Source organism: Macaca nemestrina, chromosome 6 (assembly GCF_043159975.1).
Source record: "Macaca nemestrina isolate mMacNem1 chromosome 6, mMacNem.hap1, whole genome shotgun sequence".
Classification (NCBI taxonomy): domain Eukaryota; kingdom Metazoa; phylum Chordata; class Mammalia; order Primates; family Cercopithecidae; genus Macaca; species Macaca nemestrina.
The window spans coordinates 109,648,937-109,662,056 of record NC_092130.1 but is presented as its reverse complement, the minus strand read 5'-3'; the positions used below and the strand labels follow the sequence as shown (position 1 = coordinate 109,662,056).

Genomic DNA, 13,120 nt, shown 5'->3' with positions numbered 1-13,120 from the left:
GGGACGTGATTGGATCACGGGGACAGTTTCCCCCATGCTGTTCTCATGATAGTGAGTTCTCATGACATCTGATGGTTTTAAAGTGTGACATCTCCCCTTTGCTCACTCTCTCTCTCTCTCTCCTGCTGTCTTATGAAGAAGGTGCTTGCTTCCCCTTTGCCTTCCACCATGAATGTAACTTTCCTGAAGCCTCCCCAGCCATGCAAACCTGTGAGTAAATTAAGCCCCTTTCCTTTATAAATTACCCAGTCTCGGGTAGTATCTGTAGAGCGGTGTGAAAATGGACTAATATACCAGTCATTTTGGCACAACACTTCAGAAACTCTAAAACACTTAAATATTTCAGTAACTATGAACACACTTTTTCATAAAATAAATATGAATATACTTTTAAGTATTCAAGTTAGTATGATTTAGGACACGATTCCACTCTGATTTTGCTGTGTAGCTTCATTATCCGCCATGAGTTAAACATGTATTTATTAAGTTCTTCTATCTAGATGCAAAGAATTCAGTGACACAAAGATGAACAAGATGCATCAAGATGCATCAAAGATGAACAAGGTCAGCATCTAAAACACACAGGCATATTGTCATTCGAGGTCAAATCAGAAGACACAAATCACACCACTATTTGAATAGAAAGAACTTAAAACAAAAACTGTTAACTAGGTGTGGTTATTAATGAGGTAGCTAAAAGGATAAAAGGAACTCTGAGGTATTATGGAGGTAGCAATTGTATGAAATAATATAGCTACCACTTCCAGTGCTGAGGGAATAAAAGGAAGAGGTTAGAATTATTAAAACTTAGAAACTTGCAGGAGGGGCTCACGGAGCTGAAACTCAAACCTCCAGGAAGGGTGGTCTCCTAACATGAGTAACTATGCCCCCTCTTGACAGTACCTAACATGGGTCCAGCTGGCAACACAATTACGAGGTCTATAGAGTTCTAGCCCTAGTATCACAAAGCAGAGGATAGAAGAGTAGGTTTGGAGCTGAAAATCAACTTAATAAATAGCATACATATCAACTGTTACAATTCAGTGTAGTAAGGACTCAATGATAATCCAAGACTGATGAGGCTATAGACTGGCCACTTTCATGTAAGTATAATCAGATACTTAAGAGAAAAAGCTCTACAATGGTAAAAGGCTTAGCCTACAATGATTTGAAATCAACACAATTATCAGCAATATATCAGTGAAGATAACACAGACTGCAGCTTTTCTGAAATTCCTAGGGCAATAGTTATCCTTATACCTCACACTTAGGAAAACAGATCCAAAACACAAATGGGTAAGGCTGACATTTGTGTCAGAATAACTTTGAGCCTCACTTATTTAAAAAGTAAGTCATCTGCAAACTGGGTAACAAATTGCTTATGGTATCTCAACCAGCACAAAACATACGTTTGTTCTAACAGTGAAGAACCATCGAATTACAGCAGAGGTAGGCAGTACATGCTAGAGGGGCACTCAAAAAAAGACCAACAAAGAGAAAGCTTCAAAGAAAGGCAAACATTTAAGCTGGACCTTGAAGGAGAAGGAAGATTTCCACTATAAGAAAAGAGAGATATATGCACTCCAAGCAGGAAAAAAAAAAAACAGTACATATATGCTTGGCAAAGAAGAGTAAAAGGATTTGGCATTAACTGAAGAATGGCAAGAAGTTAGAAGGCTTCAAGAACCCATGGCTCAAGATGGGGAGGGCACATGAACGAGAGGGCACTGATAATTCCACACTAGTGAAATAATTCAAGGTTGCAGACTATGTCCTCAGCACAAAGTTACTGCATACAGCAGACACAAAATAATAATAAAATACACTAATGTATACCTCTGGTAATTATCTACTTAAACTTACAACTAAGACCCTAACCACATTTAAACTACCTACCTGCTGCAAAGTCTTTTCACAATGGAGGCAGGCTGCTGAAACCTCTGACAACAAAATAGTCATATCTTCTTGTTGCTGCCTAAGCCAAATCAATTTTTCACGAACATGAGCATCAACAACACTTAGAGCCATTTCTTCTTGACGACACAGAGTTTCATGTAGATCATAAAAATATGCTCGAATACATGACCGGGCATTCTCTGCAGTCCCTGGTACCTAAGAAAATGAAAATAAATTTTAGGCAACTGTAATGTTAATAAAGATTTTACCTGTGAAATATTTAAAATTTCAGCCTAGGCAACATGGCAAAACCCTGTCTCTACGAAAAATAGAAAACATTAGCCAGGCGTGGTGGCATGTGCCTGTAGTCCCGGCTGCTCAGGAGGCTGAGGTGGGAGGACTGATTGAGCCCCAGAAGTCAAGGCTGCAGTGAGTTGTAATCACATCACTGCATGCCAGCCTGGGTGACCGAGCAAGACGTTGTTTAAATACCATCTATATTAAATTCCAAAATATAAATCTCCATGCTAGATCTTTCCCCTAATGCACAGACATTGGAAATTCAACTGTTTATAAATGACATCTCAAGCAAAATGGAATGCCTAATCTCCAGTCTCCCCTATTCCCAAACCTAATTGTCTCTGTCTTGGTAAATGGCAACTCCATCCATCAGGATGAAAGCAAACAAAATTGGAGTCATGATGATCACCTCTCTTTCATAGCCCATTAGTCCCTCAGCAAATTCCAAAATACATCCAGAATCTGATCATGCCTCATCACCTCCAAGTTACCTATCCAATCAATATTAACAATTAATCACTAAGACCTATCTATTCTACTTCTTTAAAATCTTAAATCCATCAACTTGTGTCCACTCTCTCTACCCTAGTGTATTATAGGCCATAAGCATCTCTAGAATTTTAACTAGAAAACTTTAACAACATCCTAATAGGTCTACCTACTTCCAATTTTGTTGCTCCTCCAATTCATTTTCTACATTTAAAACAGCCTTTCTTAAGGAAAATCTGATCATGTCATTCCTATGTCAATTCTTCAATGGCTCGTCACTGTCCTTAAACTAAATTCTGAACTCTTTATTAACATGGCTGACGAGATCCTGCATGATTTGGCTTTGAACTCTCCATATCCTCTTTTCTTGTCATGTCCCATTCAATATTCAAAGCTCTAACTAGTGAGCTTCTTTAAGTCTCTACAATATGTCCAATTCTCACTTCCAAACATTTTAACATATTGCTCCCTTCTTGGGACAATTCATTCCCCATTCTGCTCTTTTCCTTGACTGAATTTCTTCAAATCTCAGTTTAAACATTGTTTCTTCTCTAAGGATTTCTCTGACCTCCATAAATCATTGCCCGTTTTGTGATGCCAAAGCACCCTGTACTTCTCCTCCATAAAATAGTCACCACATTTAAAACTCTCTCTGTTCCGTGATGAATGACTTCCTTAAACACAGGGACTTTTAAAAAACTTTCCAATGACTGGTGCAATACTAGCAAATTGTAATTGCTCATTAAATACTTAGTAGAAGGTGAAAATATGAAAAATAAAAAACAAGGAGAAAGGGGAAGAAGAAAAAAAAACCATACATGTTCTGTGTGAGCCATTCCAATTCCATCTTCCACGATTTGTTCTCCTCCTTCAATGTGCTGTACAATTCCAACTAATTTTCTGGAATAATCTGAGATTTCCTCTGTGAAGGTCCGTATGCAGTGAGCCATATCTAAAATTGATGCTCGGATCTGATTAGCTTCTGGTTCCAATACTGAATGCTATAAAATGTAACATGAGAAAAGAACTCATAGTATTGACTAATAATATAGAAAAATATTTAAATCCCTGTTAATACAAAAAAGCATCAGCCACAAGTGACTTTTATAACACAGAAAAATACTATAATTTACTTTCACTCCTTTATAAGAAAACTGTACTGCAAAGAAGTAATTTAAAATTTGGAAGTCCATTTATTGCTAAACAAGAAACCAAGAGACTATCTCTAAAATTATATCCTAAGTAAGAGCTAACAGACATAAATATTGTCAAACAATCTGGTGCATTATGAAAACATGCAAACAAAGAGAATGTTTGTTTCCTGCTCAAAGGCTATTTTTTTGTGAAGAATGACGCTCTTTGAAGTTTTTCTTTTTTTTAATAACATTTAGAAATTAAATCTCTCATTTATTTTCATGCTACCAAACACAATCATTCATCACTTAACTCTTCTTCAATGCCTACTTTCAGAATAAAGAACCAGGTCAGTGAAAACGAATACTGAGCTGGTAAAGTAGCTACAGTGATCCAATTGATTAATAATTAAATTCATACCTTGTGACCTTGGTGTTTTCCATATTCTTTGCAGACACAGCACATGAGTGGGCTAGTTTGACAACCTTCTTCTAAGCAAACAAACTCAATGGCATGCACCTGGTGCTGAGAGCACATGGTTTTCTCATGAGGTTTATCAGCTAGAGGAACTCGCCTGTGCTTTGCTAATGTCTTTGTAGAATGAGTAACTTGAGAACACTCAGAGCACAAATGAGTTGCACACACAGTGCAATATACAGATGCAAGGTGAGCTTCATCTTCATCACAACGAATGATGCTCTGATAAACAAAAAATTAATGCCTTAAAATTGAACCCAATCAGTATAACATGACAAATTTTTAAATATAGAATCCCATAATCTTTTTTGCTTTACTGACCAATATTTACATATGAAAATATATTGGTCATTAAGCACAAAGGTCATTCAATACTCATCCGAGAAACATTCATTTCTACAGGTAAGAAGCTATTTCCAAGATTAACTGACCAATATATGTTATGAATTTGAAGCCAAAAATAAAACTATTCTCGTAGATTCATATTCGGTGCAAAGATCTCTTCCACCAAATCCCCTCACTTTACACAAAAGAAACTAAACCATAGAGAAGTCAAAAGTCTTTTTTTAAAACTACAAAAATCTGATACTAAACATAACCCCATAGCTTTAAGTATTAGTTGTCATGATGATGTACAGGAAGGACAGCAGCACAAATACTATTTAGAAAATGTAGGAATTAGCTGTAAGCTTTTAAAAACATAGTTGTCTGGACGCTAATCTGAGAAATTCTTATTTCAACAGGTTGTGGAGGAACCCTAGACTTGTATATATTTTTCTAATTATACACCACATATTTTAATAGCTCCACAGGTGAGTCTATTGCACAATCATGGCAGAAAACCACTGAATTAAGCAAATAATTAAAAAAAAAAAAATAGGCCAGGCTCAGTGGCTCACACCTGTAATCCCAGCACTTTAAGAAGGCTGAGGCAGGTAATCACTTGAGGCCAGGAGTAAGAGACCAGTCTGGCCAACATGGAGAAACTCTATCTCTACTAAACATCCAAAAATTAGTCAGGTGTGGTGGTGCACACCTGTAATTCCAGCTACTCAGGTAGCTGAGGCACAAGAATCACTTGAAGCCAGGAGGCAGAGACTGCAGGTAACTGAGATCACGCCACTGCACTCCAGCAAGGGTGACAGAGCGAGACTCTGTCTTAAAAAATAACAATTAATAAACAAATAAAACCTATATGTAAGCATCTAAATATTATTTCTAGTTTTCAGGAATTACAAAAAATAATTAATTACTAAATAATTATTTTTATTTCAAGTAGATAAAATATTACATGTCAGATAATCAAGAATGCTTTGAACACTTTTACTAAACGTTAAAAGGCCATAAGTGGAAGGGGAGAAATTTAGTATAAATTTTTTCAAAAATAAAAATGTTTAAATACATCAGTGGTGTCATTCATTATCACATTAAATAAAAAATGAATCCAAAGTGGAAGAGTTTTGTTTGCAATTATAAGAAGTGTATATATGTACCATAAAAATTCAGGTCTTCTGTTTTCCAGACCTGACAAATAAATAAATTATAAATTATAAAGTCAATATTAGCTAACAGTAATGTCTTTTGAAGTAAAGATTAAAGATTTAGCACATGAAAGAACTGCAGAAATTTTAGAAAACAGAGTGTTGTAGTTTGAAATTAATTTCACTGATTCACTTCAGTATAAAGAAATCATCATCTAATAAAAGAGAAGCAGAAAGCAATCCGACATTTTTTTTCTTGATACAAATATGTGGTTTGCAAGTTGATCACCAAAATCATTAACTGATATTTACTCCAAATATATTTCCATCCATAATAGCCTATGAAAGCCATGTCCTATAGTACATATGTGCAGCTATGCAAATAATACGTAAGTGCTAAAAATATACTTTTACATTATTAAAAAATCCAGTGTTCATGGATTCTAATATTTACCAGATATCTACCTGTATGGATAAAGACAGTACATCTATACAAAGTTTAACTTTTTCTTGAAGATAGAAATAGTAACAATTCCCTCAGAAGCTACTGCTATCTTTAAAGCAATTTTCCCTGTATATTAAATGGCCTCTTACATGGAGTTTTACTTTCTCTCATTGAGTTTTTCTGTTGACTAATTTACTTTTGCATCCTCTGCTCCACTGTTGCTTACTTATCTTTCTTACTATTCTATAATCTTCTTCCTCTTTTCACTTTATCCTTGGTAGAACTGAATTATGATAAGGGAAAAAAAGTTCACACATAAGGCATAGTTTAGGCATAGTATTTTCAAATAATTCTAGTTCTACTTTTTTCTCTTGGGAATAGTGCTGGCCTTTAGAACTGTAATGTAATGAAAAGTTGTGTTTCTAGAAATTTACCTGCTGAATTAAATGAGGTAATATTGTGCTAATAATGGCATATATTAAAAGAAAAATTCATGCTCGTAACAAATATTTCACCAAGTATGATCAATACCTCTCCAGATATCCCAATGGATTCTTCTGCAGCTCCATATTGACCAATAGGCCCATTCTGCAGTCGTTCCAAAAGCTCCAGTAAAGCAAAATTTTTTTTCAAGCCCCAGACACCTGAATCTCCTAGAATATAAAAACAAAAACTAAATCTAACAAAATGGACTATTAATCGTTTTACCCATACCTCAAAAGTAATTTCTAATCCATATAGTTCAGTCGTTAATGTCTAAATTTGAAAAATTCAAATTTTCCCCATTATTTGATACCAAAATAATTGCTTTGTTAATACTCTCTTTTAAAAAACAGAAGAATCCCTCAGGCTTCCAAGTAGAAACACACTTTAAAATTTATTATTTTTTGGCCAGGCGCATTGGCTCACGACTGTAATCCCAGCAGTTTGGGAGGCTGAGACGGACAGATCACTTAAGGCCAGGAGTTCAAGACCAGCCCGGTCAACATGGTGAAATCCTGTCTCTACTACAAATATGAAAATTAACCAGGTGTGGCGTCAGGCGCCTGTAAACCCAGCCACTCAGGAGGCCGAGGGACGAGAATCACTTGAACCCAGGAGGTGGAGGTTGCAGTGAGCCAAGATCATAGCACTACACTCCAACCTGGGTGACACAGCAAGACTCTATCTCAAAAAAGAAATAAAAAAAAAAAAATCTAAATACACATTAAAAAAATTAAGGTGGTAAAGGCTGCACAACAATATGAATGAACTTAATGCCACTAAACTTAGAAGTAGTTAAAATGGCAAATTTTATGCTATATATATATTTTGCCACAGCTTAAAAAAGTTATTTAAATCTCTTTTACTTTTTTTTTTTTTTGATACAGAGTCTTGCTGTGTCACCCAGGCTGGTGTGCAGTAGCACGATCTCGGCTCATTGCAATCTCCACCTTCTGGGTTCAAGCGATTCTCGTGCCTCAGCCTCCCAAGTGGCTGGGACTACAGGTGCATGCCACCACGCTCAGCTGATTTTTTGTATATTTTGGTAGAGACGGGATTTCGCCATGCTGGCCAGGCTGGTCTCAAACTCCTGGCCTAAAGTGATCTGCCTGCCTTAGCCTCCGTGCCCAGCCTATTTCTCTATCAGTTAATTTTACAAGTCCTATTTTGTCACTGACTTTTACTATATATGCTAAAACAAGCATTTTCAAATACTTTTTGCAGCAACCTAACTTAAGAAATACATATAACTTTGTATCCCAGGACAACATACAAACTCTTCCCAAACCTATGAATAAAACTCAGATCTGTTAGCAGAAGGAATATTTGTTATGGTAAACTCCTATGCAACAAATACCACATACCATCTGATATAGCTGCCACCTAACACATATTCATTAAATGAATAAATATATAAAAGGTTGATGGAGTCATTGCCTGCAGGGCTCCCCTTCCTCTTGGCTCTTAAAAAAAAAAAAAAAAAAAAAAAAAAAAAAAAAAAGCCATTCCATGTTGTGGTTCTCCCAAAAAAACTAGACTGAACATATTTATCCTCAGCCTTGCCCCAAGAAGGCTTTCTCCTTAATTTTTAACACATATTCTACAACAAGTTGAGTTCTCTCTATTTACATAAAGGTTAAGAAGTACACTAAGTGATCATTTAAAAATACAGTTGTGACAATTTTCTAAATATCCAATCATTATATAATGAATGCATACAAAAAAACTTCTAGCATTACTAGGTAGTGCCTAATATTTATCACTGAATTTTCTAAGTGTCAAAACAACTCCATAATCTCAATGGCTTAACACAACAGAGATTTACTTTTTGCTCATGCAACATCTCAGGGGTTAGGGAAGACAAGAGAGACTGTTCTCCACTGACCACAAACAGGAACACAGGCTACCCAGCCTCCAATCATTTGGACCACCTCACTGTAGCAGGGAGAAGAATTTACTTTGAAAATCATAAACCTTCTCTTATCAACTTCTACCTGGATGCTAACACTTCACTTCTGCAAACAATTCACTGATCAATGGACATCACACAGTGATGTGTAAGAGGGCAAGGAAGTGTAATTTCACCATATGAGCAGAAGAAAATCAGCAATATTGCTGAACAGTATCAATAACTACTCATATTCTTCTTGTACTAGAGAGGAATTCTGATTCAGAATTCAGAGAAGTCAGAGAGGAGGATGGATGTATTCAGTCTAGTTCCGTGTCGTAAATTTCTAGTTTTGTTAAACATTGAGGTAGTAACTCTTCACACTGTGGTATTAATGTAGAGAAGGTAAAGTGCTCTTCAAAAAGGTAGAAGAATCAGGCATGGTGGCTCACACCTATAATCCCAGCAATTTGGGAGGCCGAGGTGGGTGGATCACTTGAGGTCAGGAGTTCAAGACCAGCCAGGCCAACATAGTGAAACCCCATCTCTACTAAAAATACACAGATTAGTCAGGCGTGGTGGCAGGTGCCTGTAGTCCCAGCTATTCAGGAGGCTGAGGCGGAAGAATCACTTGAACTCTGGAGGTAGAGGCTGCAGTGAGCTGAGATTGCACCACAGCACTCCAGCCTGGGTGACGGAGTAACACTCTGCTTTGAAAAAAAAAAAAAAAAAAAAAGTAGAAGAAAGGTTCTATCCTCTATTTGAAAAACATTACTATTTCTTTTACTTTTTTTTGTTTGTTTGTCTGAGACGAGTTTTGCTCTTGTCGCCCAGGCTGGAGGGCAATGGCGCGATCTAGGCTCACTGCAACCTCCATCTCCCAGGTTCAAGTGATTCTCCTGCCTCAGCCTCCCGAGTAGCTGGGATTACAGGCATCCACCATCACGCCCAGCTAATTTTTACATTTTTAGAAGAGAAGGGGTCTCACCATGTTGTCCAGGCTGGCCTTGAACTCCTGATTTCAGGTGATCCACCCACCTCGGCCTTGCAAAGTTCTGGATTACAGGTGTGAGCCACCTTGCCTGGCCTAAGTATAGTTTTATATAAAGAAATAGTATGATATATGCATATCTCAAAGAATAAAAGACCAAATAAAAGTACAGAAACTTTCCCAATCCCTACTATTTCTTGGCTACTAGTAAGTTAACACTATCTATAATGTTATTATTGTCCTATATTAGTTGTCAGGCAAATAGACTATTTATATACATCAAAGATCACCAAAACCTTAAAAACCCTTCTTTCTCCAGAAAATATCTTAAAACCATGTTTCTTAGCATTTTAAAGTCTTCCAGCCTAAAATTATAGGTACTCTTGCTTCCTTTTTTGGTGGATAAATTATTTTTAATGTGTTCCACTTGAAAAATAGTATGAATATATTAAAATTGTCTTACATAGTGCAACTGACCTGAAAAAAAAAAAATGGCAACCTTAAACTCTTTTGGAGAAAACTCCCTTATCAAAAAGAGTAAACTTACAAAACTTATGTTTGTAAAATCATTGTTCAAATGTTAGTAAATGCTATTATTTCCAAATCTGGTACCTGAAAATAACTTAGTTTGAAATATATAAAGCAAGTGTTAAAAGTATACAGAAAACCAAAAAAAATCCACAGACCCTTCAAACTCATTTTAACAGAAAATACAGAGTAATTATCACAAGCTACAAACACTTCTGTCCTTGATATTAGTAAATAAAAACATGCTGAGACTCAATGACTTATCTGTATTTTCATTATTGGCTTATTTATTTGTAAAGAAAACATTGTTTTATTGGGTTAATGGCTTCAGGCAAATGATTCATTCTGTGATGCATATTCTTATTTATTTGAATCAGGGTAACATGTTTTTCTCAGGTGTCTTAAAGCTCTTTACAGGTAAGTATTGAATATAAACATCTCAGAAGACAAAATAAAATTAGTAACTAAGAGTGAGATAGTTTATAGCTTGAAGATTATTCACCTTAATAGAAACTCAGGCTTTCTGAAACTTTCTGGGAATTTTATCATTCTAAAAATCAAGTGGAAGGAAATTGTTTTCTATGACATTTGCATTACATGAACAATTTTCAATCTTAAATCCATACAAATACTTTTCCTACCTAGGTCTGTTACTTGTCGATCAAATGGGCAACGGATTGCTCTTCCATGAAGAGGTAGGCGAGTGAGACAGTCATGACAGACTGTATGGCCACAAAGCAAAAGGCGAGGAACTTTGTCTCCTTGCAAAGAAAAGACGTCTTCACAAACTCCACACTCTAGCACCTAATATTTGAAAACGAAGGATGTACTCTTTAAACCATTTTAAAAGCATACATATTTTAGGTATATAAGAAAATTCACCTAATATATTGAATCAACATTGTTACTTTATTCCTCCATGAAAAAGAACTATGTAAGTTGTAAAATCTTAAATCACTTTTAAGTCATTCCATCTGACAGACCCTGCCAAAATTATATCGTAACGAAATATCTTTGAAATACTAATAGTAGTGTTAGGGGCAAAGATGCTGTAAACTAACATCTTCATTATCTTTTGAAAATTATGATTTCACTCATTACATCTGAATCTGTACAAACAATATGTAATTCTACTGAAGGCGGGTTCTTAAGCAATTTCTCTGCAACTACCTAACCCATCATTAATTTCAACACAAATAAACTATCATTAATTTCAACAAAAATAATCTAAAATATGTGCTAACAATTACCCCTGTTAATGATAAAGAACTTGTTAAGAAAAGACTACAACTAACTTTCATGTTTCTAGTATCTAATGTACATTAAATAATACAAAGTCAAAAAAGCAATCACCGGCCGGGCGCGGTGGCTCAAGCCTGTAATCCCAGCACTTTGGGAGGCCAAGGCGGGCGGATCACAAGGTCAGGAGATCGAGACCACAGTGAAACCCCGTCTCTACTAAAAATACAAAAAATTAGCCAGGCGCGGTGGCAGGCGCCTGTAGTCCCAGCTACTCAGGAGGCTGAGGCAGGAGAATGGCGGGAACCCGGGAGGCAGAGCTTGCAGTGAGCCGAGATCGCGCCACTGCACTCCAGCCTGGGCAACAGCGTGAGACTCCGTCTCAAAAAAAAAAAAGCAATCACCTTAAATTTCAATTCCTGTGCTCTATCAATAAATATAGCTCTGAATCAGAAATTAGTTTGTCTATCTAATTCTAGTTACAGACACATGACTTGCACAAGGCTACATAGTCAGTCAAAAGAAAGGCTATTTATCAGCATATTCTGATTCTCAAGTCCATATGTTTATGTTTTATAAATAGTCAACAAATTGTATTTATAGCAATAAAGCATTTTCAGCACTTATTTCTAAGTATATTTGTAGTGTTTCATTAATTTTTTAAAAATACCCACACTGTACTATTCAATCATACCTCAAACTCCTGTCATTCAAGACCCACTACAATCTAGTCCCTGTTCTACTGCTTCACTGCCACACTCTTCTGACCCTGTGCTCCAACTATATCCAACAGCTTATAGTTCTCAGAACATGAGAAACTGTTTCATGTTTCTTCATGCTAATACTGAGGAAAGGACTATACTTGTCCTTTGGGCCCCCAAGTACTCTGTATAAGCGTCTACCATAACACCCAAAATGCTTTAATACCTTGGTTTTCTAGTCTGTCTTTCCCTGTTGGACCAAAAAACCCTCAGGAACAGGGTATTTTAAATACCAAGTTCCTAGTGCTTACATAAAGTCTAGTAAAATAATTTAAAAACAATTAAGCTCAACATCATCAAACACACAACACAAGGTAAAAAACAGAAAACCCAAGGCAGAAATCAGACTAAATCTACTACGATTTTAAACCTAACTCTGTAATTAACTTGGACTTTGGGCTTGAGATACAAATATCTTTCACCATGAAGTGATAATTCATAATTGCTTTGTATATTATTATGGTTCAAAAGAAATTTAAATTTAGTCTTTCAATGTAAATAAGGGTTTGGGAAGAGAAAAATAAATAAAAATAAGAAACAAAAAAAATTGTTCACAGAAAAGACGATGAAAATTCTTTACATGAAAAGATGTTCAATCTAACTCATAACAAGAAAAATGCAAATTAAGGCTAGGCACGGTGGCTCATGCCTGTAATTCCAACACTTTGGGAGGCCGAGGCAAGTGGATCATCTGAGGTCAGGAGTTCGAGACCAGCCTGGACAACACGGTGAAATTCCTTCTGTAGTAAAAATACAAAAAAATTAGCCAGGCATGGTGGTGGGCGCCTGTAATCCCAGTTTACTCAGGAGGCTGAGGCAGGATAATCGATTGAGCCTGGGAGGCGGAGGCTGCACTGAGCCAAGATCACAGAGTGAGACTCGGTCTCAAAAAAATAAAGAAACAAAAAAATGCAAATCAAAGCTACATCAAAATACTTTTTTTTCAGATTAGATCAAAAATGTTGGTAACACTTTGTTAGTGAAGGTGTGGGAAAGTAGACACTGCCA

General features: G+C 36.2%; 1 protein-coding gene across 1 annotated transcript in view; it reads right to left on the bottom strand.

Annotated features, from left to right (window-relative positions):
• Positions 1-13,120, bottom strand: part of LOC105499487 (tripartite motif containing 23) — a 35,067-nt gene that overhangs the window by 17,565 nt on the left and 4,382 nt on the right. Inside the window, exons 2-6 of the mRNA XM_024786950.2 lie at positions 10,754-10,916; positions 6,754-6,875; positions 4,240-4,518; positions 3,504-3,686; positions 1,897-2,112 (exon numbers count right to left, since the gene is read on the bottom strand). Of these exons, the coding sequence (XP_024642718.1) occupies positions 1,897-2,112; positions 3,504-3,686; positions 4,240-4,518; positions 6,754-6,875; positions 10,754-10,916 (963 nt within the window). The remainder of the gene's footprint in view (positions 1-1,896; positions 2,113-3,503; positions 3,687-4,239; positions 4,519-6,753; positions 6,876-10,753; positions 10,917-13,120) is intronic.